This window comes from Castor canadensis, chromosome 13 (genome assembly GCF_047511655.1).
Source record: "Castor canadensis chromosome 13, mCasCan1.hap1v2, whole genome shotgun sequence".
Lineage (NCBI taxonomy): Eukaryota > Metazoa > Chordata > Mammalia > Rodentia > Castoridae > Castor > Castor canadensis.
The window spans coordinates 4,405,771-4,432,498 of NC_133398.1; the positions used below are offsets into that span (position 1 = coordinate 4,405,771).

At 44.2% G+C, this 26,728-nt stretch overlaps 2 protein-coding genes across 8 annotated transcripts in view; one reads left to right on the forward strand and one right to left on the reverse strand.

Annotated features, from left to right (window-relative positions):
• Positions 1 to 553: 553 nt before the first annotated feature.
• On the reverse strand, positions 554 to 17,818 carry Gtf3c4 (general transcription factor IIIC subunit 4). 2 transcript variants are annotated; one of them, XM_020187525.2, is made up of 5 exons: positions 17,303 to 17,818; positions 9,720 to 11,543; positions 6,638 to 6,768; positions 2,757 to 2,845; positions 554 to 1,124 (listed from the first exon to the last, which is right to left on the reverse strand). In XM_020187525.2, exons 1-5 carry the CDS (start codon positions 17,654 to 17,656, stop codon positions 1,060 to 1,062), a joined length of 2,463 nt encoding a protein of 820 aa, XP_020043114.1. In that variant the 5' UTR covers positions 17,657 to 17,818; the 3' UTR covers positions 554 to 1,059. The 2 variants fall into 2 exon arrangements, with proteins under 2 accessions (XP_020043114.1, XP_020043120.1); XM_020187531.2 differs by lacking the exon at positions 2,757 to 2,845.
• A 362-nt stretch (positions 17,819 to 18,180) lies between these two features.
• Positions 18,181 to 26,728, forward strand: part of Ddx31 (DEAD-box helicase 31) — a 66,161-nt gene continuing 57,613 nt past the window's right edge. For 5 of the 6 annotated variants that reach the window (XM_074052929.1, XM_074052930.1, XM_074052934.1 and 2 more), the window contains exons 1-6: positions 18,181 to 18,408; positions 22,921 to 23,177; positions 23,284 to 23,359; positions 24,394 to 24,437; positions 25,494 to 25,564; positions 26,406 to 26,470. In XM_074052929.1, the coding sequence (XP_073909030.1) occupies positions 18,313 to 18,408; positions 22,921 to 23,177; positions 23,284 to 23,359; positions 24,394 to 24,437; positions 25,494 to 25,564; positions 26,406 to 26,470 (609 nt within the window). In that variant the 5' untranslated portion in view covers positions 18,181 to 18,312. Of the gene's footprint in view, positions 18,409 to 20,094; positions 20,142 to 22,920; positions 23,178 to 23,283; positions 23,360 to 24,393; positions 24,438 to 25,493; positions 25,565 to 26,405; positions 26,471 to 26,728 lie in introns of all 6 variants that reach the window. The other variant, XM_074052932.1, reaches the window with a different exon arrangement.

Consider the following 26,728-nt stretch of genomic DNA (forward strand, 5'->3'; position numbering starts at 1 on the left):
ATCAAAATTGCCATCTGATGTTTCCTCTTAATAGCCCACAGAAAAATAACCATTCTAAATTATCAGGTTCTGCTCAACTCAGCTGCATGCACTGTACCACCAGAAGAGCTCCAGGGTCTCTGCCTCAGCACTCCCTACCTGTCTGTCCAGCAGTCCCTGGACAGACGCCTCCCCAGATAATCAGTGGAATGCCTGGAAATGTCTACATTAAAAATACTGAAGTTTCAATCTAATACTGAAAGAAGACATTTCTCCCTCTTCTATGCACAAATAGGTCACCACATCTGAGTTCAAAACAAGGCTGTAGGAGGGAAGCGGAGTACTCGACTGACATCTTGGTACGTGTTAAGGAGCTGGGTCAGGAAATCTGATGACAAAGAATTAAAAGTAAGTCGCAATGATTAGCTTCTAGTCACCTGATCATCTCACACATTAAGACCCATGTTAGACTTGGCTTCAATCTCTTAAAAATACACTTTTAGGAAAATGTTTTTCTTATGCAAGAATGGGAAACAGATCTACGGCTATTTACTGAGAGCAAAACACCAGCCCATACACTGTTTTAAGACACTTTTAATATGTGTTGGTATACAGAATGCCAGGTATCAGCCAGTCAACTTAAGTTCTCTGGAGCCACAAGGCAGTCCCAGACCAAGCAAGGATTAAAACCTAACTCAGCCCAGCAAGGTCCTTAATATAGTCTCTCTAGGAGAGACCATTAGGTTCCTAGAAACAAGGACAACAGTCTTTTTGTTCAAACTGCTTCAGTCAAGACACTTGAAAAATAAGTGTTCCTTGTCAGGTAAGGAGTTGGGGGCTGATGTCCATCTCAAAATGACTCAAATTCTCTGTATTCAGCCATTTTAAGATATTCTGTAGTCCCTGGAAACGGCACATGCACTTAGGAAATGAGACCCCGGGGAGGCGTGTCCTCTTTACAGTCTTGAAGAGCACCTCTCCACTGGCAAGGGCCAGGATTCCTCCAGCGCACCTGCTCCTCAGGTTCCACGGTGCTCTCTACAGCAGAGTTCATGCCCTTCTATCCTCCACCACTGACATTCAGAAGACAGGAGAATCACAGAAGGGGCAGGGGCTTTGCAGTAACCTTTTAATCCAGTCCGGATCTACAAAAGGAAGACAAGCAGATCAAGCATCAGACTCAGAAGAGGCTGTCAAAATGGATGTGCCACATTACCTCGTGGAGAGATAGGTATTCTGGCCCCGGCTTTGCATCACTGGACAGAGCATCTCATTCCTTTGGGCTTCAGTTTCCAAGTCTAAATTTGTGGTTCCCAAAGCAAAGTATGTGATAGAATAAGAAAATAAGGGTTGTGTATGGGTGTATTGTTTTACAGTTTTTTGAGACCGGATCTTGTTAAGAGGCCTTCTACTATGCCCAGCGCAGACACTGTTAACATTAAAATATTTTCTCATAAAATGACAGTAAGAGTCATTTTTCAACAATGCCATTACGTGGAAAAATAGCACTGTGGTGAAAATGGACCATCCTTCCTCCCTGATCTGTGAAATGCTCTGTCCTGCTTCACAGCTGACTCTAGATCTTGCATCTACCTACTCATTCTCCCCAAATACGGAAGTGGCTTAACCCAAAGTCAATAGTATGATTTTTGGTTTCAAATTTCAATCTTCTCCAGGATTCCTGCCTAAACAGCGTATCAATTCTCAACTGCAGTGACTGTTGAAAAATCTTCCCAAATGTGTTTCAAACTAGGTTGGTAGGAGAAGGCGGTGGAGGACAATGGATGCAGCAGAAAAAGCTGTGAGCTGATCACTTTTGAAGATGAATGAATGACAGGGACACAGGTTTATTACCTCTTTGCCTTACTTCTGTGTATGACTGTTCTTTCACAATAAAAAGTTAGAACGCAAGCTGCCAGTATCAACTTGTGAAAATTACAGAGCTTCAGCCAGTTTGGAGCAAAAATCAAGAATAAAGATACCAGGGGCTGGTGGAGTGGCTCATGTGGTAGGGTGCCTGCCTAAAAAGCATGAGGCCCAGAGTTCAAACCCTAGTACCACCAAAAAAAGGGAAGAGGATATAGTTTTTGTTTTATTTAGTTATTTTTGCAGTACTGGAACTTGAACTCAGGGCCTTGTGCTTGCCTACCACTTGGGCCATTTGAGCCATCCTCCAATAAGAGTAAAGATACAGTATATGATTCTGTGTGCTTGTATCTACTTTACTTATCTGGATAGTGAGATATTAATGAAGTCCAGGTCAAAACTGGCGTTCTAACAGCTCATAAACACTGATTCCTTGCCCACATCATGATCTTACTACTAGCTAGTTCTCAGAAATAGAAACATGTGCTTTGTCACCAGGAGTGTAGGAAACAGCACACAGACCAAGCAGGAAGAAACCCATTGCGGCCTCTAGAAGAGAGGTGAGTACTCCACATGCATCCTGTGTGGATGCAGCAACACTGTCTTTGTATGCAGTATCTTTTGCAGAGTTGTTGCTCATACATAATCCCTGTATGCCATCTGAAACAAGCCCTAATGCTGTGGGCATATGAGATGGTCTGCAGTGACAGGAGTGGCAGACCCACTTCATCACACACTGAAATGCAGCATGTGACCATTTTCTCATTAGTTCTGGCTTCACGATAACCACAGAGTGGAATAAGCCTGCTCTATCATCAAGCGGGACCCGAAGCAGTGTGGAGCCTGGCTCGTCACTGCATGGGTGCCGGCATGCTGCCTGGACCCTGCTCTCAAGGCTAGACGGCACTCACCTTCTGGAGCTGGGTGCCTGGCAATACTGTCATGGAGCAAACACCTTCTGTATATCAAGCTCTGGCAGGACTGGTAGGTTAAAAAGCACCTGCAGAAAGATAAGACTGTACCGTCAGGGGAGAGGCTTGCTTGAGTCTTGCCAACACCGGGAAAGCAGCAGGTGTTGAGGGCAACTCCAGCACAGATGGTTATGGCAACCACGTATGCTCTGGGTAGGCCAAGCCTACACCACCCCTGCACACACACTTACGGAAGGAGAAGTGACTGTACCCTGTCATTAAGTGAAGAGATACAAAGGTTCAAATCCAGAAGTCACTGCAGTTTTGTGATTAAAATATTGGAAAAGAATTCAGTCTGTCCCTCCCTGATTACTCTAAATTCTTAACATGTTTAAAAAAGAAAAGAAACTAATAAGTGTCCATAGGTTCAATTCCATCCAATGAGCATTCACTTGAGCACCCACCAAGACCAGGGAAATGGGGCAGGCAGTAGAATGAGAAAGCAAGCAGGGCCTCTGGAGGAAGACTTCCCAAAAGGCAGTAAGCAACTAAGGGGTAGAAAGTACACAGCAAAACAGAGGAGGTTAGGGAAAGGGTTCCAAGCAAGTTTCCCTTGGGTAAAGACCGGGGTAATTCAGACAGCCAGCACCACTCTCATAGAGAGAAATTACACCAAGGTATCTGGTGCTGACTTTAATCAGCAAAATGGAAAAGTAAAGATCCCACAACTCTGGAAGGCATCAAGGTGCAGGGATGACACATGAGGACCTAAGCCAGAAGGCAGGCTCCAAGCTCTGCCATCAACCACTGGTTGGACTTGGGCAAATTCTTCTGCTTTCTCACTTCTAGTGTCCCCCTCTGTAAAACGGAAGTAACACCATGCCTCCTGCTTGTGGCCACTGTGAAGATACTGTGTGCTGCTGCTTGTACATACTGACAGTGCTTGAGAAATGTCTTTCTTTTTTCTTTTGGAAATACTGGGGTAGTTTCACACTTGCCAGGCACTCTACTGCTTGAGCCACGCCCCAGTCCTTTTCGCTCTGGTTATCCTGGAGACACGGTCTCACTTTTTATTTAGGCCAGCCTTGACCATGATTCTCCTATTTTAGAGCTTCCTGTTGTCACTGGGATGACAGATATGTGCCACCATGCCCAGCTATTGATTGAGATGGGGTCTTGTGAATTTTTTGCCTGTTCTTGCCTCAAACCTTGATCCTCCTGATCTCAGCATCTCAAGTAGCTAAGATTATAGGCTGTGAGTTACTGGCATCCAGTGAAATGTCACTTTTATTACAAACCTAAAATCTACTGAGCTTGTTTCCTATTAATCCCCCTTTTAAAAAAGTCTAAACAGTCAAATTAGAAAAAAAAAAACACCCATTAATAAGGGAATAATTAATGAGCATCCATCCACATGATTAAAAAAAAGTCTATAGCCATTAAGAACAGGATCTTTAGCCAGGCATGGTAGCTCACACCTGTAATCCTAGCTACTTGGGAGGCAGAGACTGGGAGGATTGTGGTTTGAGGCTAGCTCAGGCAAAAAAAATTTGGAAGACCCCCCCTCTCAACCAATAAAAGTGGCACATGTCTATCATCTTATCTATGTGGGAAGCATAAGTAAGAGGATCACAGTCTAGGCTGGCCAGGCCAGGCTGGCCGAATCAGAGACATTGGGTTTATCCTATCAACAGCATGATTTTTAATCTATTCTAATTCATGAGACCTACAACAACTATTTATAGACCCTAATAACTATCCCCCTGCTAGGCTTACTAGTAGCTGCCACAGGAAAATCAGCCCAATTTGGACTTCACCCATGACTCCCTTCAGCCATAGAAGGCCCAACACCAGTGTCAGCCCTACTTCACTCAAGCACAATAGTCGTAGCAGGAATCTTTCTTCTAATCCGATTCCATCCTCTCCTAGAATCTAATCAACTAGTTCTATCAACCATATTATGCCTAAGAGCTATCACAACCCTCTTCACAGCAATCTGCGAATATCACAGAATGATATTAAAAAAATTATTCCATTCTCAACCTCTAGTCAATTGGGCCTAATAATAGTTACCCTTGGGATCAACCAACCTTACCTATCCTTTCTCCATATCTGCAATCACCCGTTCTTTAAAGCAATACTGTTCATATGCTCACGATCTATTATCCATAGCCTCAATGATGAACAAGACATTCACAAGATAGGCGGATTAGCCAAAGCCATACCATTTACAACTTCCTCCTTAACAGCAGGAAGTCTAGGTGTGAGACCCTATTTAAAAAATAACTAAAGCAAAAAAGGCTGAGGGCATGGAAAAAAAAGGATCTTTATACTAATGCTAAAATATGTTCATGATCTCGTGATAACAGAACTGGCATGTTAAGAAGACACATGTCCTGTTTCAGTTGCAGTAAGTGTAAATTTAGTGAACACCTCCCATGTACCAGGAATTTTTAGAAACTGGTAAACAAAACACAAAAGTTTCTGTCCTCCTGGTGCTTCTGAGTCCAGAGGAAGAGTACACTAAAAAGAAAGAAACAAACAAAATATTACACAGTGATGACTGTTAAGGGGAAGAATGAAGCAAGGAAGAGGAATGCAGAACATGGGGGGGGGGAGGGGTATCAGCAGAGTACTACATCTTTAGGCAGAACGGCAACGAAGGCCTAACTGAGAAGTGACACCTGAGGTGGCCATGTGGATATCTGCTGGAACGGACACTCCAGGTGGAAGGAGTGGCCAGTGCAGAAGTGCTAAGTGGGAGGGCTGCCTCATGTACCTAAGGAATGAGGCCAGTTCCTGGAATGAAGAGAGCAGGATGGAGAAACTGAGATGAGCAGGGAGTAGGGGAAGAAGGGCTCAGGCTGTGAACAGGCTTGCAGGTCACTGAAAGGACTTTAGCTTTTACCTGTTAGAAACAGGCAGGCCACTGGAAAGGCTTTTACTTCTTGCAGTGCTGGGACTGAGCTTAGGGCCTTGGCATGGCAGGAAGGTGCTGTGTACTGAGCTACATCCCCAGCCTCCTGCAGAGTTCTGAGGACAGAGTCTGACCACAATCACTATACAGAGATTATACTGAAAAGGAACCAGGTGGAATATTGCTACAATCATCTGGTAAGAGATGACCGTGTATTGGGCCAGGATTGCAGAGGTAGAGATGGTGAGAAAAGGCTGGATTCCAGGTAAAGTGCCTAGTAAAAACCCAATAAGGATGCTGGGCAGGCAGACAGGAAGTTAGATAGATACATGGATTTGAACTGAGGGAGAGACACAGACTTGTCCATGTGCAGCCAATGGGACAACCCCACCCCCTGCAACCCCCAAAGAGAGTGCTGATAGAGGAGGATCAGCAATAAGAACAGACATCAAGAAGATGAAGCAAAATCAGCAAACACAACTGGGAACAGAGTTCAAGGCAGGAGGAAAACCAGGGAGTACAGTATACTGGAGGCAGGAGTGACAGATTGTGTCATATAGCTCACAGGTCTAGTAAAATGAGAACCCACCAAAGTTACCTCTTATAGCAAGACCAAGGAGAGAGGAGGAAGAAGGCTTCTACCTTTTATAATGAAAATCAGCAAACAAAAAAAGTGTGTGAACTTATTGACTTCAGGTATTATCTGTAGTAATACCTTTTAAAGCGGAACACAACTACAAAGGAAATAATCAAAGTACACGGGAAGGCCTGCTGTCAAGCTGTAAATCTGCCCTTGAAGTCATCTGGCTCCAGGCAGACTGGTGAAGCATCCATTCCAGGCTTTAGGTTGCAGCTTTCCTCTGTGATGGCCTGGGCAGTATATAACTTGGACACACACTCTACAGTGGTTTGTGCCGCACAAAAATGAGAAATGAGTGATAGCTAAAGCTTTAGAATGGCTTACCGGAGCCAAATGTGTCCATTGGAACAGACAGCCTGTTTTCGATCTGTGAATGGCAAGATCTCCTTACACAGACTGCAGTGCTCAGGGAAGGTCTGCTTGTTCATCTTCTTTGAGATATGTCCAATCAGCACCTGGTGAGACATGGCAGGCAGCAGACTGGTGAGCACAGGGTCTCCAGAAGCAAAGTCTGCTAACATGAAGTAAAGAGGAAAACATGCAGGAATGTGCAAGAGACAGGAGATGTGCACTTCTACAAGCAAAGCTTGCTGTCTGAAAAGACAGGCTGGACCTTCAATCTGTGTCAAAAAGCTAAATAAGGTAAGTGCATTCAGGTACCTTGCAATAGCTGGGTGAACTAAAACCACTAAGATAAAGCTATTCTGAAAACCAGAGTCTCATCACTTCCCTTTTTTAGGTGCTTCTGAATATATTTCTGTTAGAAACAGGTATTTAGCTATTATTTATAACACTTTGACTTCAAGAAGAAAAAAATCATGATCTCAGTAGGCAAAATATTATGTGCAATACTGCTAACTTTGTAGGAGTATATAAATGTCTAGTCTTTAAGAAAGGCTTATGAAGGGCTGGAGGTGTGTCTCAAGTGGAAGAGTGCCTGCCTAGCAAGCACAAAAAGCCCTGAGCTCAAATCCCATCACCTCCAAAAAGAAGAAAAATAAGGGGGCAGGGGAAGGCTTATGAAATAAAAGGATAATCAGGTTTAAAAAAAAAAAAAACAGTTTACCCTTCTGATGTCCCAGAGGTCACCCATAATCAATTTAGTTCAGTACCCTGAGATCCACAGACCCCACTACAGGCATGACAAGAGCCACCATGGGAGAAAGGTGGTATAAAGAGACAGGTAACTATATCCTGTCCCTATGTCAGCTTTGCTTTTCTCTGATTTGTTAAGATTACATCCTTTAAAAACAAAACAAAAAAACCCAAATCTACTTCATTATTTTGTTGAAAAAAAAATACAAAAACTTCATTGGCTATGCTGCTGGGAGGCATGGGATATGCCAACCCTTAAGAACCATCTTCTCTCACTAGCAGATAGTGTCCTTCAAAGTTCTGAATGCATTTATACCTAAGTAACTCTTATGGAAGAATCCACAAGATTTTGGATTTTGGGTTAATTCACTAAAATTAATTCCCTTTAGTTTCAAGGGTATCTTTCAAAGGATATCTTGAAGTTGATGAGCCAGTTACCTCACCTCTTCTGCATGTAATTTACAAATTTAAATCCCATTAACTTTTGGTCTCTTTGTTTTCAAGCCTTAAGAATTCTAATTTATGACCCTGCACACCCGTATTCCTCCTCTCTAGAAAAGCCAAACATCCCAGTAGTGGTGCAGTGATGGAGGTGGCTCATCTCCAGCAGGGATGAGTCTTAGTTTTATTTCGGTGGTCTTGATTATGGATGGCAACCGTTTAGTTTGACTCACACACTCCTGACAGGGGCATCAGTCCTTGGGATAAATTCTGGTTCTCAGGAGACAAAAAGTTCTTAATCTTTTCATTTGCAAAGCACAGATACACATACAGTACATAAGCAAATTATCTGTGGCATTATCACTTCATGGGCAGGAGCAATCATGAGAAAAACATGTCTAAAAATGCTCCAGGAGAAGTTTGAACAAAAAAAAAAAAAAAAAGGAAGGTTGAGAAATACAATTATACCAATGTGCCAGGCAGAGAAATGACTTATAACTACTAGTAAAATCAACATCCTAGGTTAAAAAGGGCTTCATCTTATACACAGTTAGGTTTTTAAGACATGATTTTTAAGACTATCTTCAATGAGAATTCAGCTGCTATAGAAGGGTAGAGTAGGGTACAATCTTTCCAGGTTTTAAAACTGGCTCTACTAGAACAATGTAACCATGCTAAACACAAGATCCCACAGCATCTGGACAAGAAGTCTAAGCCAATAAAAACAAACTTCATCCTTATTTTCTAAAATGTTTTTTTGCTAATGTCTCACTGACATAATCCTAACTAGTCTCATGACACAGTGGAAACCAGAATTCTCTTCCAGACAATTTAGAACACAGGAAACAAAGTTTAAAAGTTGACTTTTAAAGAACAAAAGTCAGTTACATGGCCAGTACATCATAACTAACCTTAAGGTCACTGCAAACATCCCATGAACAGTAATTTCCGGGGTGCAGAAAATTCATTTTCCAACAATAAAATGCAACAAGTGATTTGTGGATGATTTAATATTAGGGATAAAGGTATTTCAGTTTGTTTTCAATTAATATTTTAAAACTTTAGGCAGTGAGAATAAATGTCAATCTTCAGAGTAACAACGAACAGACTTTGTGGCTGTAAATATTTGAGCATACAGCGTACTGTCTGGAACTGAAGTTCTTCAGGATTTTTGCAGCTCCAGGAATGCTTCCCTGACCAAGAAGTGAGGTGACAAAGGTAACAGTTCCTTTTCTGCAGGAATTCTCGGAGCCCACAGAAAGATAATGTGCACTGGGAATCTTTAACAGGAGAATAGGACATGCACTATTCCCTCCGCCTGGAACCTTAGTGGCCTCTTAGGGACCTTGTATCCTATGGCATACATTTTAGATAATACTGTAAGATTGTTCCATTACCAAAACAAAGATAATGCCCAGTTTCTGTAAAAATGAGATGTGGATAATTTTCCCTTTTATGCTCTCCTTGATGAAATCAGAAGACTTCCTTAGTCCTCTGACATGGAGAACGTGCCCTCACTAGAACATCTGAAAACAAGATGAAAGGGAGCATAGGTAGGCGAGTACACTGCCATGACTCCCCATCACACATTACTCTGCTAAGTGCGCCTCCCTGAGTTCATCCCCAGCCTGGAAATCTCATCTGCCAAGCACTGTGTGTCAGAGGAAGAACTGAAACATTCTTTGTCTGTTATGAGTGCCTCGGGCGTTAATCCATACTTTCTACTCATTCTCTTGCACCTCATGCCAATTGATTACCTCAAAAATGCCAAAGCAAAAGTTGAGTTTTATAAATTCAACCCAGGTCATTTTTCTCTCACAAAGAAAGCAGACCATTCACAGTACCCACAGTTTTGTTAAGGAACACCTACCCGTGCCGTTCTGTCATCGTACTCTTCATCTGACATCAAAAAGTTACAGAGTCCCCTGGTGGGGATGCTGGTGTTTTCTGTGATCCAGGTGTGTAAGTACACTTCTCCTAAGACTCGCTTCATGTGCTCTCTGGTCAGGTGCATCTCCACAGCCTCAATTTTCCCTTGGATCTCAAGAAGTTTCTCTTCTATAGGCTCATGGCTGGCATCTCCCACGGGAGGGAGCAAGTCATCAGGGGGCTCCTCTGCATCACCCTCTTTGTTCCTCTCCTGCAGGCCTACCTTAGTCACTTGCTTGGAAGAAGTGCCTTCTTCATGCTGCTCATCCTCAGCATTTCCCATCCCAGGTGAGTCAACCAGCAAGATTTTTGAGTCCTCCTGGGCGGGTTTCCATAAGGCTTCTGAAGGGGTTTTCTGCATTGACTGATACAAAATTCTCAGGAGGAAAAGCTTAAAACGCCAAAAATAGGTGACCCCACTGCTTTCAATCTTTTTTTCCAAAGCTTCATGTAAAAATTGAGGGATATGTTTATCTTTTAAAATCTTCCAGCGTACTAGGTCTATTAAATCTACCTGCTTAAAGAGGTTTTGAACTGAAGATTCCAGCAGCTGAGCAGCCGCCTCTTCAAAGGTTTTGAGAGTAACAAACTGGACCTGGTAGTTTTTGTTAACAGGATGGAGGCCATTGACCATGCCCTCAGTCGTAATGATGGCCAGATATGCGCCACAGGGGCTCACTGCTATCCCATGAGTCCTCACTGAGCCAAAGACATCTGAGAGTTTAATCAGCTGGTGTTCAAACTTTAATGCAACATCTGTGAAAATGGGAATCAACTGCCTCACCTTCCCATCACTGGAACAAGTATACACTGTTCCATTCTGCTTGTCTGCGGTCATAGAGACGATGGGCAGTGAGTGAAGGCCTGTGACGTGGGAATTGTGGACATTCAGACCTGCTTTGGAGATCAGAAGAAGACACCAAAATACATAGGAGCCTCTTGCAGCCACCACTAAGCTACAGCTACACTTTTGGTAGGGATGATAAAGAGGAACACATTTGATGCTGTGCACAGGCAACTGGTCCATTTCTTTCCACAAGACAACAGGCTGCCTTAAAGTGAAATAGCCTTTGACTGCTTTAAGATTGACAGGGAGAATTTTTACGGGTCCAAAAGCACTCCCAACAATAAGGCCGCTCATTTTCCGATTATTGTGCTCGTATTCCCACCAAAATAAAACACTAGGAGAGCTGATTCCTGACTCAATTGTGTTGCAAGAAGAGATGGATTCTTTTCCCACAAATGGCAGCTGAAACTGCCATACAGCAATATTGCCATTCTCAAAGAGGACAGCCAGGAGCACACTGCCAACATCTCGGCACTCATTGTTGTGCTTGACCTGCTGAGTGGTGCAGACGCCTGACCACTCCATTCTGACTGGGGTCTGCATGCTGTGCCTCCTCTGAAACTCAGCAAAATCCCCGAGGTTTCCCTCTGGTGCTTCGTTTTTAGAGAACCTGTAACTAGTCTCATAAAGACGTTCTCCGTAAATCTCAGTCAGATCAACCAGCTGGACCCACTGGAGTCTGTTGAGGTTCACCTGGACAGTCAGGCGATTGTCCATGGTCAGTGCTGCCAAGAGGCACCTGCCATTCACATCACAGCCCATGGGAGACCAGCTGGTGTATTTGAACCCTCGCATGGGAGGCAAGGCCTTCCCCTCGGGGTTGAACACTCTGTCCAACATGAAAGTTTGGCTGATGGTGGGGTCTTTAGAGTTGGCAAATTTCTCCTTGCACTCTGCAACTTCTGTTTTTGAGCCAACCTGAAAATAAAAGATACAGAATCTATCAGATAAATATTCACCTGAATTACTAATGCATATCAATATACACAATATGAATTCTGTTAATTTTTGACGTGACATACATTTTAAAAGATCAAGTAAATGGGTATGGTGGCATATGCCTGTGATCCTACTGAGGCAGGAGAATCGTGGCTATATCTCAAAAAACCAAAAACAAATAAATAAATAAAAATAAAAGATCAAGTACATGTCTAAAGATAGCATGAGTATTTACTCAAAAAAAGAAAGGCAGTTTTTTAAAGGATCAGACTAAATGTTGTCATCATTAATAGCCTAGTTCCCACATTCTTCTTAGAACTGACATAAGGAATGGAAATGTAGTTGATTCTTAAGAGTGAACAGGGTACTTAGCTGAGTAGTCACAAAACAATAGAAATAGTTAAAGTTTATGAAATATGTATCTATATCCATATTTGATACAATTAGATTTTTACAATACCTTTACAGTTAGGCTTTTTTAAATTTGCATTTTCCATTAACAAATACACCGAGAGCCAACACCAAGTGCTGTCTGCTTTTGCCATAGTATAGGATGGTTCAAATTAGACTACTCTATCTACAGTCTGGGAATATTATGAGCCCTGCTTTTCCTGGTTCCCATGCATACTCCTTACCCTTTCCCACCTATCCTACCAGGTCAGTCCTTCTCTAGAAGGCCTTGAGATCCTTCCAGCTTTTATTCATCTCTTCCTTGATAAGGTCCACGATACATATCAACAGTGTGCAGTTGTATCACAACAAGCTCTTTAAAAAAGATTTTAAAGGGACATTAAAGATGGAGGAACAGCTAGGAAGGCTAAGACCAAAAAAGAGCAGAGGTCAATCAAAAGATGGTTTCTGTTATGCTAGAAGCAGGGAGACTGACTTGATCTATTGCCTTTATAGAGAAATAGATAAAAGAAAGCAATTCCTTTTTAGAGTTTACCTCCTCTAGTAGAGGTTGATCTTCAAATTGGAAAGGAGAGAACAGGATTAAAAGGGAGTTCAAGTCTAAGACACACGGATATAATAAAATCACTATAAATGAATTCAAGTTCCTAACCGCAGAAGAATTACACTCTAGACACTCTAGGAACTTGGAAAATAGTAGCTCAGCAACATTACCTATATCCTAGATAAAGCCTGGATGACTAGAGATGTGTCAGAATAGCAGGTTGCAATAAATAGTTAAGATGCCTCAAACTGGATACCAGTGACCCATGCCTGTAATCCTAGCTACTTGAGAGGCTGAGATCAGGAGGATCATGGTTTGAGGCCAGCCCAGGCAAAAAGTTTTCAACACCCCACTTCAACCAATAGCTGGGTGTGATGGCACATATGTGTCATCCCAGCTACAGCAGGAAGTATGAAACAGGAGAATTGAATCCAGGCCAGCAAAAAGTGAGACCCTATCTCAAAAATAACCAGAGGGGAAAAAGAGGTTGGAGGCATGGCTCAAGGGGTAGAGTGCCACCTACCAAATGCAAGTCCCTGAGTTCAAACCCCAGTACCACCACTACCACCAAAAAAAAAAAAGATGCCACAAATGGCAAACACACAGACTATGAAGTCTAATTAGAAGTCCTCCTAAATGAATTATAAATACAAATGAACAGTGGGCATTAGAAATTAGCAAAGGACTGGACTAATGTAATCTTATTGTCTCTTTTCAGCTAAAACTGCCAAACAGCATAATAGACAGGTACATAAAACGAAATTTGGTCGGTTAACTTTTCTTAAAGTGATTCACAGAACGCTACTCCCCAAACTGTTCTTTGAGAGAGTTCTGTGGACAAATTGTTTTGGAAATGCTAAACATTACACATAATTCCTCCTTGAAGTCACTGGAGCTCATGAAATGCCCTGGTCAGGGAACTATTGTAGAGACTTGTTTAACCAGAGTTGGCCAAACTTTTTCTTTTTTTGAAGTATAACCTCTTCAGAAAGTTGTTATCCTTTATAATTCTAAAGAATACTCTGCAAATGGTGCTTTAGGCAGCATATCCTGATTTTAGGACTGTATTTAAGTTTGTTTCTTGGACACATCAGGATCCACTGGAAAATCACAGACTGATATAGAGGTACAGGTGGCTAGCTGGGTATTAAAGTAAGCCTGAGCTGTGGATGGACAGACATAATCCGACACATGAAGCACAGCATTACAATGGAACATCTGTGCTATGAAGCCAGACTACCTGTGTTCACTACAAAAGCTGGCTCAATTACAGGCTAGCTCCATAACTGCATGCAAATCACAAATCTTCTGGCCTTAATTTCCCTATGTATGAAAAGCGTAGTAACACACATCACGTACAGTTTAGGTTAAATCAGTCAGAATGTGTAAAATGTATGTTAGTAAGCACTCAGTAAACGTTAGTCCTGAGGACTGAGGAACTGTTAATGAGACCTACAGTGCGGGGTAGATAAAAAAATCAGTCACTGAATCCTACAATATTGTGAATATGTAATAATCCTTAGCATAGTGAAATTTACTAAAATAAAAGCCAATGTAGACAGAACTAAAAGTAAACTTAGAGAATTTGTAACCCAAAGCAGCAGCCTAGGAAGAAATAAAGGAAGCTCAAGAAACCTTCAGTCCCACTCACTGTAGGAAGAACTCTTGATGGGTGGAGGGCAGCATGGGTCTTCACCGGTAGGGAAAAGCCTGGTGGTTTCTGTAGTAATTTCTATCACACTAATACTTCTGAATTAGCGCACCTGCCCCAACTCTATCACGAAACTTGCTCTAACAAATTAAAGCAAGCATCAAGGAACATACTACTATAGTCTAGATCTCGGAGTCCTGCTTGAAGTCAATCATTTAACAGCACAGTATCAGGTTTTGGGTTGACTACTCATAATAACAGTTAAGTATTCCACAAGAATCTAACAAATGAAGCTTCTGGACAGCAGGGAATTTGGTTCTAAATAGAGGCAATAGTTACTTAATGTAGTAGACAGAGGTAATACTTTCAAAGTTCCTAACAACTGATGCACAATACAATCAGAAACACAAGTATAACTAGAATTTGGAACTGCATACAACTCAGTATACACTAAATCAGTAGTCCAGTGGGAAGAAAACTTAAGTATTTTATTGCTTTTCCAGATTCTTATCATTCACCTTTGTATCATATAGCTTCAGCATCCAAGACAGTAACTTACATAGCTGATAATGATTGTTTGAACTGTTATTTAACTGCAGATTTTCCTAAAAGAAATCCCTAATTTAAACAACTGAATCACAGAGCAGAAGTCTCAAAAGGGTTCAGTACCTAGCCTCTTAGCAGTGCTTCACAGTGAAACTGATCTAGGTTGCAGGCTGCAGTCACCTGGGTAGAGCAAAGGCAAGCTGGACAGCACTGCCCAGATTTAAATCCCTGAGACGCCAACTGGTAGTACATCAAAAGGACTTTTTTGGCACCACTGTTACATCAGTTTTACCCCAAAGCCTCTCAATGAAGCTCTTCATCAATTAGAGTGTCACAGAAGGATTTTCTGTCACCATTCAAACAGCTGTGGCATACATGAAATGTGGCAAAATGAGAGTCAATTTTTATCAGAATCCTAAGGATATAGTCTTCATCCTCATACATCATTAATCTAGATTTATTCCTTCATACCTGCATGGCTGAATTATCTTCTTAACTTGTGCATTTACATAAGCTCAGTGCCAGGAACTGAGTGATAATGGTAAGTCATTTTGTGTGTATGTATGGAATTTAACCCTCCAAGAAACCTGAACAAAGTAGGCTTTATTCTTCCTCTTTTATGAATAGGCCTTCCTAGTACTCAAGTCCACCCTCTGAACTCCTATTTTATTCTGGTCCCAATAATCATCTGGCTGCCTGTAGCCCAGGCAGACTCATATTCCTAAACCATCCAGGTTTAGGAGATTGAAAACACCTCCTAAGGGGTTTCCTGAACTGAGGTCCACTTCCCCATAGTTCTCAAACTGGCCTCATATACTTTCCCTGACTCCAGAAGAACTACTCGATTCATCATTACTTATCTAAGCAACAGTTATGCCCATAACTTAAAGATGTTTGTGCATGAGATGGATACCTCATTCCTGCCACATGGGAGGCCCTTTCTTCCCTTCCTCTGACAAACCAAACCTTCCTTCTCTTAGGACTTTTAAAGATTCCTCAGCAGGTGACCTTTCCTGATGTAAGTGCCTCACCTCACTATTCCTTCCTTTTAACTCTCTGCTAACGTATTCAACTTCTGTCATATAGACACATACTTTTCTCTAATTGCTGCACATATGAGCATCCTTGGAAACAGTAAGTTATTTTCAGCAGAGGCTACACCTTCTAGAACATCCTCCTGCTTCCCTCCTGCATGTGTCTCAACTTCATGGCACTGCCAGCATCTGTCTAGTTGATTTTACACTTGAACCAATTCATTTACACCTCCTTCTAGATCTTAGAGGCTTTGGTCACTCAAGTTTACTAATGACTTAACTCAAGCAAGGTGTGGCGGTGCACGCCTGTAATACCAGTACTAGGGAGGAAGAGGCTGGAAATGAGTTCAAGGCCAGCTGGACCTACAAAGTGAGATCCTGCCTTAAAAACACAACAAAACAAAACTTAATTCAACATTGAAGTTGTGTTTGAAACTTAAATATGCTAAAAAGTGATGTAGGCTATCAGCCCTCTATCTAGTGACTTAGTTTTGGAATGGCTGTCCAGAGTTAAGAGTTTAGAAAAACCTTTCTTTCAAAGGACCATGTTTTCTGTATACTGATAGATATCTTTATAGCACTCATCTCTTCCTGATATTACATTCTCTTTGTCGTGCCAAAGAACATAAGCTCCATGAGGGTAGGAACTTGGTTTTGTACACTGCTTTATTTCCAGAACCAAAGTTGGCACCGCACCTATTCACTCACTGATGAATGTGTACCCAAAAAGGAAATATAGAAAGTTCTTGTATTTCTAAGCTATTAAAATGAACAACATGGCTCATTATTTTTTTAAAAAGCGAGTTTGCAAATGGTGACACTAAGACAGTAAAACTTTAGAAACGCTAAAGTTCTGAGGCAAACAGGTTATCTGAAACTGAAAGCAGCAAGTTTACAGACTTGGACTTGACGTTTAAGCACTGCATCATGTGTTTCCAGAGGGTTTTTTCCTCCTACAGATCCTAAAGATTTTTAGCTAGCTAAAACCACCACCACCACCACCACCACCACCTGAGTACCAGGCAGTATTTCCCTACCCGTCCAAGGTGAGACCCAGGACGACCATACACAGCGAAACTGCTCAAACAGGTGAGACAATGGATTGGCCGCTTTCTCCTCTCCAACGCCAGAGAAGCGCGAGAGGAGGGCCCCACACGGTAAACAAAGCCAGCCGGGAGCCGGGGGAGCCGGCCCCAGACAATGGGAGCCACGGCCGAGGCAGGTCTGGGGTTGGGTCGACAGGGGGCGGAGCCTCAGGCAGCGCACCGCGCAGTCAGCGCTAGCGGCCCGCCAGACGCAGGGGCGAGGGAAGGGTGGGCGCGATCTGGGGGTCTCCTGTGTGTATGGGGTAGGGGCGATTCCGCAACACCGCAGACACCTGTAAGACTTTTTTTTTTTTTTTAAAGCTGCGACGACACTGGCCCCTTAATAATCCCCAAAGCTGGATACGAGGGGAACCCCGAACCAGGTGCGGGCCAGGCTTCCCTTGGGACGGATGACGCTGGAGAGAAGCGGGAAGGGACCCCAGGGCCGGGGCCCGGGGGTCACTTACTTTGAGGAGGCAGCTGTTGAGAGGGGCGGGCACCGAGGTGCGGTGGATCACCAGGTCCTGGCCCGGATTGTGCACGTCGCAGATGAGCTCCAGCACCGCGATGCTGCGGGCCGTGGACACCGACACGCGGTGGTCCTCCGACCAGGCCAGCGGCTCCAGGCCGCTTACGGCATATTGCAGCTTCACGGCCGGCTCCCGCCGAGTCACCATGAGGCGGAACGCAGCGCTGGGCCCGGGAGCCGCGTTCAACGCCGGCTCTTTCCCGCCCCCCTCGCCCTCCTCCTCCCCCCCCGCCCCCGGAGGTGCAGGCCCGTCAGTCGCGGGCCCCACCCGGGCCTCGTCCGCCGCGTTCATGTTCCCTCAGGTGCAGAAGCGGGCTCCCCGGGCGCGCTGAGCCCGCGTCGCTGTCCCGCGGCCGCCTTCTGCACCTCGGCCGCCGCCCCCAGCGCCCTGCGCGGCGGTTTTCTCCCCTCAGGCCCCGAAGCGCCGCGGAGCCAGGAAGGACCCCGCCGTTGCCAGGCGACGCAGCCCCTGCCAGGTGGCCACGGAGATGCCTGTGTAGAAAGCGCGCCCTCCCAGGCAGGCAGAGGCAAAGCGCGGGGACTCAGCCGCGGGAGGGCGCGGGGACCAGGAGCCTCCAGGACTCCGAGGGCCTGGCCACCTAGCTCCAGGCCTTGTTGGGGACTCTGCCGGGCATCAAGCTACGCATTGGTTACAAAAGACGGACGCTTCGGTTGGACGGCGTGGGGGCCTCTTCTTGTGTCTCAGAAGCACTCAGCGTAAAGGCGGGCCGAGTGAGATCTGGCACCCGCTGCCCGCGCGCCGGCGTCGCCGTCCCGGCTGCCCCAGAGCGCGGCAGGCCTTCTGGGGCGGTTCGCGAGAGGTTGGGCCTCCGAACCCGGAAGGGGCGGCGGGGCTCGACGGGCAGCCGCGCGCGCGGGGTCCTCGCGCGTCCACGTGGTCGATCGGGTGCCCTTGTCCCGCTCGCCCGCGGCTCCCGTGCCCCCGCCATGGCCGGTGCCCGCGGATTGCTCCTCCACGGACCCGAAGCGCGGGCCGTCGCCCCCAGGACGTGCTCCGGGATGCCCCTGGCCCCAGAGAGGCGGGTGAGTTCCAGTCCGGCTCCCGACGCGCCGCGAGCTGCCGCCCCGGTCCGTCAGGTCCGAGTCCTGCACGGAGTTACGGGGGGACCGTCGGGCTCCCGGCGGCTTCTGGAGGAGACGCTCGGAAACACGTGTCTCGGACCTGAACGCCGCGGGGACGGGAGCGGGGGCTGGCCCCTGCGACTAGTTGGAAGACTAGTCAGGTAGGGTTAGGGCTTGGAGGCAGTTGACCCTACCAGCTTAAACTGATGGGACTGAGCCATAAGCCAGGACTTGACCTCTCTAAACCAGTTCCTCCATCCTAAGGAAGGGTCGTTTCTTTTAGGAACGAGGATCGGAGTCTGATGAGTCTTTGAAGAGCTTTTATAAATGGGATAGATTTTCGTCCACGTGCAGCGTAGAGAGAAAAGAAAAATACGGCTTATGAATATAATGTCTTCATTTGGAGAGAGGAGAGATGCCTTGACATTTACCCCAGTCAGGGAGCTGAAAGCTTTTTTACAGGGGTAGTTAGCTGATTGTTTTTAAAAAGGAGGAATTGAGCGCAGAAGGCCTGTTGTGAAATCGTAAATTATCAAAGAGCAGGGAAGATACAATCGGTGCCAAGGAAAGTTTGGAGTTTGCTTTCTTTTTCCTAAAAAGTACATAATTTCATTGAAAAAAAAGTCATTTGCTAGATAGAGTCAGTTCAGTGTTGAAGGTGAAATTCTTTGACTTCATATAAACTCACACCACTTAATACCGACTGTCCAGATTGTCTTTGGTGATTTGTGTGTATGCCTGTGTTTGAGGGAGGTAAGCCTTTAGGGTTTAGGTGTTAAGTAATAAGTCCTGGACTAGCCAATGGTACAGCCGGATCCTTGTGGGAGGAGGAATACAGAGAAGAGGTATTGGGTTTGGAGTAGGATAAACCTGGGATTTGGGGACACACTAGCCAAATGACTTTGGGAAGTTACTTAACTTCTCTGGACCTCACTTTTCCTTTCCGTATATGGGAAAGATAGTTTCCTCTTCACATACGGTTAGTGTGAGAATTCAGTGAGATAATTCTATGGCCCATAGAAGCATTTAATAAGTGCCTGTAATTAAAAAATAAAGAAGCAGCTCCATTTTAGGTAGTAGATTGGTAATGGGGTGCTTGTGTCAAGTAGAGCCTAGTAACTAAAGGTAGAAAGAAAGTTTTTAGTGAAGCTTGACTGAGGAGCTGGGGATGAACTCAGAGGTAGAGCAATTGCCTAGCATGTAAGGCTCTAGGTTCCATCCCCAGCAACGCAAAAAACTAAAAAAAAGTCCCAAAACTTTCTTGAGTGGGTCCAGTAAATGAACAGATTATCTGGTTTTATGATTGCTTAAAGCACTACATTAAACAAGGATTAATTAAGAGGTGATACAAGTAACCACAGTGGACTTGTCTATATCTACATTTAGTTTAGGTCTTCAATAGAAGTGATGGATGCACTGGTCAGATTTACCAGTAGCCTGGACTCAGGACAGGGAGCTAATAGACTGGTATTGGAAGGACTTTGACAGCTTAAATTGAGCTGTTATGTCTTGACACTATACGAAATGTTTTCTAAGGATGTATTTTGACTACTAATAAAAACTTATTTTAGAAAATTCAGGAAAAAGGTAATATCTCACCCATAATTGCCATACTCAGAGATAACATTTTGATGCATATCCTTCTAGAAAACAACTCATCATAGGAATCAAGCCACATGATGTTTTCTAACCAGGTAGGATATAATTATTAAGTTACAGCATCATTGTAGGAACCTGACATGTAGAATCAGAATTCTCGAGCAAGCCTGGTTTCCTCAGTGACCCTTGGACGAATTACCTCATGTCTCTAAAAATAAGTTGACTACAGCATCTGTATTAATAAGTGAGCTAATTCATAAGTACTAAACATGCTGCCTGACATATAGTAACTACTTGGTGTGTTTATTAATATCAGTGACTTGACATCTTAGACTCTTAGGGCTGGGTGGGCCCTAGAGATTGCTTGCCATGGTCCCTTCCTGTCACAAGCTCAGGAACAGACTTGGGGGAAGTGGCTTGCTTAATGTGCAGCTAATTTTTAGTAGATCGAGATGTCCTGCTCTCTCTCCTCAAATGCCATCTCAGAAAGCATTCTGTTTCCTTGCCTCCTTCCCCTTACCCTAGGCCATGTTAGTTTGTGTCTGTCTGTATGCCTGTCTGTCTCTCCCTCCCATTGTTCTTTATACAAACCTATTTTACCAATACAGTTTTGGATTTATGGTTTTACACTTTTGTCTGTTCCACTAGTCTGTAACTTCTTCAGGACTTGGCTAATCATTCAAGTTTGTATCTTCAAGACCAGGCTACTTGACAATTACTCAATGACTGTATTATAGTTTCTGGGGGTGAGGGAAGCTAATACTAAAATGGCATCCAGATTGTGGAAAGAATAACTCCATTAGGTGTCATTCATTCATTTTACAAGTGTTTATTCAGTGCTTGCTTTGTGTCAGGCATGAACCTGTGCAGGGGATGCAGAGCTGTGCAGCACAATCTTGTCCCTTTATCGAATTTACAATCTAGTGGGCAGGCAGGCAGCACCAAACTTGCTTATTAATGTGCTTAGTGCTTCAAAGGAGAATAAGTATGTCAGAGAGCAAAGAGCAGGGAACCTTGGCTTGACAGGGTAGAGAGAAGAGGTCAGGAAGGCTCTTCTGAGGATGGGTAGAGCCTGCAAATGAAGGTGAGAACACGTTGGCCAAAAGGAGGTTGTAGTTCCACGTGAGGGACTCGAATGTGCAAAGACCTGGGGGAGGGAAGGAACATGGTATGTTCTAGAAATTGAAGGGAGAACAGATGGCAGAGAGTAAAGCTGAAGCTGGTCAGATGAGCAGAAGTCATATTCTGGAGGACTTCATGGACTTTATTGCAGCTTTTCAATTTTAGCCTAAAAGCAGTGGGAAACCTGCCTAATTACTATTAATTGATACACTTCTGAGTACTTGCTTTTAGAGAGATACTGCTTGACATAGGAATAAATGGCGACCAGGATGATAAGTTTATTTACTACCTGGAATATTCAGTCCAAAGAAGGAAAAGGGAGTTACATATGTTAGGAGGAAATATTTTGTACATAGGAAGTAAGCTTGTTTTGTATTCTGCAGAAAGTGTTCTTCAGACTGGTAGGTTGCTGCTCAAAGAGGAGATCTTGTCTGGGTGTTGGAAAAGCTTCCTGATCCTCAAGATTGGTCAGGAGCAGAAGAGGCTGCAAGGTCACCACCAGGGAACCATAATAGGAATCCCATGCGTGGTAGGAGTGGGCTCTGCCATAGTGTAAGTCACGTGAAATTTGCAGGTTTCATGCTGCTTTGCAAATGATTCAACAGACCTAAATCCTGTCTTTAATCTGAAAATTCATGAAGCTTAGGACTTTGTATAAACAAATTTATAAAGTGAAGTAGACCAGCACTTTATTAATATTAAATATTTGAAATTTATTTATTCAATCACTTAGATGAAGGAACCCTTATGGATGCCAGGAAAAAAAAGAAGTTATTTTTAATTTTGAGGTTTGTTTGGAAGTTATAGTCATGGCTAAAGCAAGCAGTGTGCAAACACAAGTCATTATTTTAAGCAAGGAAGAAAACCTAGTCCTGAGCTTCAGAATAACAAGCACTGGCTACTTGATGGTTATTATATATTCTTGTACAAACCAGAAGAAAAGGCTCAAGAAAATAGAGGAATTGGACGTTCCTTCTATGGGAAGTTTGGCCATTCTGCTTTTAGTCACATTTTGGAAATATGCGATAGGCAAGGCCTGTGATTGGCAGTCAGGCAGGGCCTGGAAAGGCGAGGAGGGTTGAAAATAATGTGATCCAGGTGATGGATGGAGCAGTGTTCTCATTTGGAATGGGAACTGTGAGTAGGAGTTGTCTCCAGACCATCTGAAATTGGAGGAGCAGCTTGAGGGGAGAGGATGACAGAGATCCAAGCACTAGAGTAGAGCAGTAATGAAGGTTTCCGCTTTCTGGGCACAAGCTGGGACGTGCCTCTCGCTTGTCTCTTCCCTGTCTAGCCTTGATGTGCTTTGTTGGTAGGAGAAAAGATTCATTTCCCCTGCCTCTGTGCTTCTTGAGTAAATGGATTCCTAGGGGTGTAGGTTGACTTAGCACACCCACTTCACAAGGTGGGTTCTCACTTCCATTAAAGCAGACTGAGTTGGTTACTTGAAAAGCATTTCTCCCTCCTGAACCTCACCCTCATCTTGTGTGACTTAACAGTTAAGATGGATATCGAGGCCTTGTAGATGAATAACTAAAGATTGATTTCCCTGCCCCCCCCCCTTGCCTCGCACATTTTGGAAAAAGCTGTCAAAGAATCTGATTGCAAACCCTAAACTGTTGGTTGGCATATGGGGCGTAATGATCTCTGCGGGAAGAGCTGTGATTCTGTGGGCAGTCAGGCTTCACTCTCAGGGCTGTCTTCATGGGCTAATGCACCTCTTCTTGATATTTCCTTTTGGGAACAACTCAGCAAGCAAAAGCTACCAAGAGAAAACACCAAGGGTCCAGTGAAGCTCCTCCTGCAAAACGGAGGCACGAAACAGCTTTTCTCCCAGCCAAGAAACCTAGTGTTAAAGAAACTCAAAGGACGTTTAAGGGGAATACGCAAAAAACATTTTCTCCGAAGAAGTATTCGGTTAGCACAGGTGGTGGAAAGCAAGAGGAGAGACCATGCATTAAGACTTCGTCGTTGTTTAAAAACAACCCTGAAATTCCAGAGCTCCACAGGTATGTTCAGGTACAGGTATACTCCAGGGATAAAAGAAATTGCACGTGTGCTGTCTTTCCCTTTGCTAACCTTAGCACTGATACCTGGTTTTTCCGTCCTCTGCAGACCTGTTGTAAAGCAGGAGAGAGAACAAGTGTTCACTCCAGAGTCTTTCCACGAGCTGGGCCTCCACCCACATCTAGTGAGTATCCCCTAGCACTTTATGGGTCCTTTTGTTGGTGCATTTGTTTGTTTGTTTGATGTCTGTTTCTGCTCCTAGCCACCTGAATGAATTCAAATTGGTGGGTCATTCTCCTGGGGCAATGGGGGTATGCTGAGACCCTTCCTCTTTGCATCCCCCTCACTCCACACACACACACCTTGTTTTCTTTTTTTAAGATCTAGAGATTGTCCTCATCCAAGGCAGTGCAGGACCAGGACTTCACTTATTGGACTTAAAACAGCTTCTTAATTTCTGGGTAGATGTGTAAAGCCATTCATGCTGGCAGATGGCACAGTGACCATAGGGAAGGGAACTGAGCTAGTTTCTTGCTATTCAGGGACGTGTGCAGTCTAGAAAATGAAGGAAGAAGAGGCTACTTTAAATGCATCTTCTAGGGAGGGGGCGGGGGCAAGGGGAGAAATGGCCCAAACAATGTATGCACATATGAATAAATGAAAAAGGATTCTAACTTAAAAGTAAATAAAATAAATGCATTTTCTACAAGCAAATGGACACCTCTTTCTCCCTTTCTGTTTTAATATCATGAGTGGGTTTTCTAGACTTCCTTTGACTAAGGGGAGAAAATATGTCTGGGCTTTTGGAAGCCTTGATTGCCTTTGTCAGATGGTACAGTTTATCCACCCTTTCTTCAGGGTGGGTACACAGGATTGTTTTCTCACAGTGTAGAATCTTAGTGCTGTGGACATTTCAGGCTAGATGGCCATTGTTGTAGGGATGATCCTGTGCATTTTTGAATATTTGACAGCATCCTGGGCTTCCGCTCACAAGGTACTGGTAGTACCCCATCCCAGCTATGACAACCAAAAACTTCTCCACATACTGTGGCATGTAGGGGTAGAGGGCAGAATCACCTCAGCTGAAAACCACTCAGCTGATTTGATTACGATAATCAGCGTCATCCCAGTATTTCTTCCTTTTTTGTGTCATTTCCATTAAATATATTTGTACCAAAATGCTGGTAGAGATACTTATTTTTCACCTTCTCTTTTTAGATTTCCACAATAACTACAGTCTTAAAAATGTCCAGTATGACCAGGTAAGAGTTCCAGGCTGCTCTTGATTTTCTTAGGGCTTAAGTGGGTATGTATAGCCTGGCGAAAGCCAGATTATCTGTGGAGGGCAGAGCAAGTTTGTGTCTTGGTGCTGGCAAACAGTGCTGGGTTAGTGACCATTCAGGGCTTGACATGCACTTAACCTCTGGGCTCTCTGCCTGTTAGATGGATAGACTGGGTTTCCATCCAGTTCTGCTCTTGGCTCTAACCTGCAAGAGGTACTGGTTCAGAGGACCCCCTGCTAACCATGGCGCCCTGAAAATAATTTGGGCAAAATACAGAATTTTCTCATACCATTTCTTAGTAGTAAGAATAAGGTCAACCAAAAAGACGAGTAAATATTTGATTGGATAAGATGGGATACTGAAAAGGTGTTTTAACTGTTTGTTACAGTGTTGACCTCTGGAAAATAGAAATAGTGAACTACAAGGCTGGGGAGGGGCACTTTCACACTAGGAGTAAGTGTGCTGCTGCACACTTGAGTTAATGGGTACTTTTTGTTTTCATAAGTGTAAATAAGAATATTGAAAAATAAATTTATAAGCCAAATCTAAGTGGTTCTCCTGTCCTTTTTTGCTGTTTGGTTTTAAAGACACAAGTAAATGCACCTCTCAGTGTGTCAGTGGCAGTCTCTTCGAGGGGTACAGCTGCTGCTGGTTATCTGGCTGGCTTGCAAGCTTCCTTTTGTTCTGTGTGGAAATCTTTCTTTGTGTTTTGTTGTGTCCTAGATTCCCTATTACAGGAGGAAATAGAGTGTGTGGTAAAGTTTTTGTGATAACCTTATTGTCATGCCCGTCCAGTTTTTTCAGAAAGCAGTTTAATGCCACGGCCAGTCTGTCTTGCTTCACCATTTTCAGTTAGGTTTCAGGAATATTGCTAGGAGTTTATTCTGACCATCGAGTCTCTCAGCACCTTCATTGCAGCTTAGGGAACATCTAAGAGGGAGTCGGCAGTCAAAGTTACGTACCCCAGGTCTGCCTGTACGCATAAAGAAGTACGTGATAGACATAAGGTGTGTTCTTTCTTTTGGGCGACCCCAGTGTGCAGAAGCAGAGCATTCCTGTGCTGCTGGAAGGGAGAGATGCCCTCGTGCGGTCCCAGACAGGCTCAGGTCAGTCACTGTTTAACTTCTGCCCTTTGTCCTGTGGCACTAGGCCCATCATCATGTGGTAGGCTCTGCAGGAACTGGCTGTGGTGCTGGTGGCTGTTCTGTCTTGTCTGGGGAAGGGAGGCTGTGCTTGCTTTGATTAGAGCCCTGAGTTTGCTCACGGAGTGAGTGGGGCACAGCGGCTGGTGCTGTGATGGGAATGCGAGGGGGTGTAGGACTTGAGCTCTTCTGTTCCTGTGAGCTGTATTTCAGGACTTTGCCAAGTCCCACCACCCATGGCAGAGCTGCCCATCTTCACTCCCATTGGGGGTTGCTGTTTCTTCTCATGAGAATAGTTCTAGCATGAACACAGTTGCTGTGTTGGGCACGGGATATTGTTTGCCTGGACTGCTCTTCTGACCTCTTTGCCCTCCTGGCAGGGCAGCCTGGCCATGCTAAATGGACTGGACACCCAGAGCTTCTGTCTCGCCATGGTTTCTCTGACTTTGAAGGTTGGCTCCAGGGTTCATACCACGACAGCAGAGGGCATTTAGGTGACCACTGCAGCTTATTGCAGAGTGGAGAAGGACTTTACAGGAGGCATTTTCTGGCTTCCATAGAGAGCACCAGGTTGAACTTCCATGTAATTTAGGAAATATTATTATCCTTCTTGCTGGATGGATAAAGGAGCTGAAGCTCCAGGTTTCTTAGAAGTATTGAATCTACAAAGCAAAACTGAGAGTCATGGCAGACATGTGAAGTACTTTTTATCTCTTAGATGTAGGATGTGCAGTTTGTCTTCTCCCAAAATTTAGTACTAGCAGAGCCTATTTACCTTTTAATTGTCTTTGCATTCTTTTAAAAGGTAAAACTCTTGCTTATTGCATCCCTGTGGTCCAGTCCCTGCAAGCACTGAAGTCAAAAATACAGGTGAGCATAAAATATGTTCTTCTGCTGTCACCCGTAGCACATAAGCAGTAATATTCGGACTGAAAGGCTCTCTTTTCATTTTGCATTGTTTTCTCTTTCCTTTAAATTTACATAGGCATGAAGACTGTACCAAGAGTGGAGTAGAATAAACCTACTTCCAGTGCTCTGGGCATTGTGCTCAGCGTTCTGCATGTGTCACCTTCTTGAATCTTCCATTGCTCTATGCCTCACCACGTTAGTCATAGGCATCGATATTAT

Excerpts from the sequence above, each read along its gene's own strand:
- Gtf3c4 (XM_020187525.2), bottom strand. The coding sequence starts at position 17,656 with ATGAACGCGGCGGACGAGGCCCGGGTGGGGCCCGCGACTGACGGGCCT. Across the intron at positions 2,846-6,637 it reads AATGGACACATTTGGCTCCG|GTGCTTTTTAACCTACCAGT; the intron begins GTAAGCCATTCT and ends ATCTTTCTGCAG. Across the intron at positions 1,125-2,756 it reads CAGGCACCCAGCTCCAGAAG|ATCCGGACTGGATTAAAAGG; the intron begins GTGAGTGCCGTC and ends TTCCTTTTGTAG.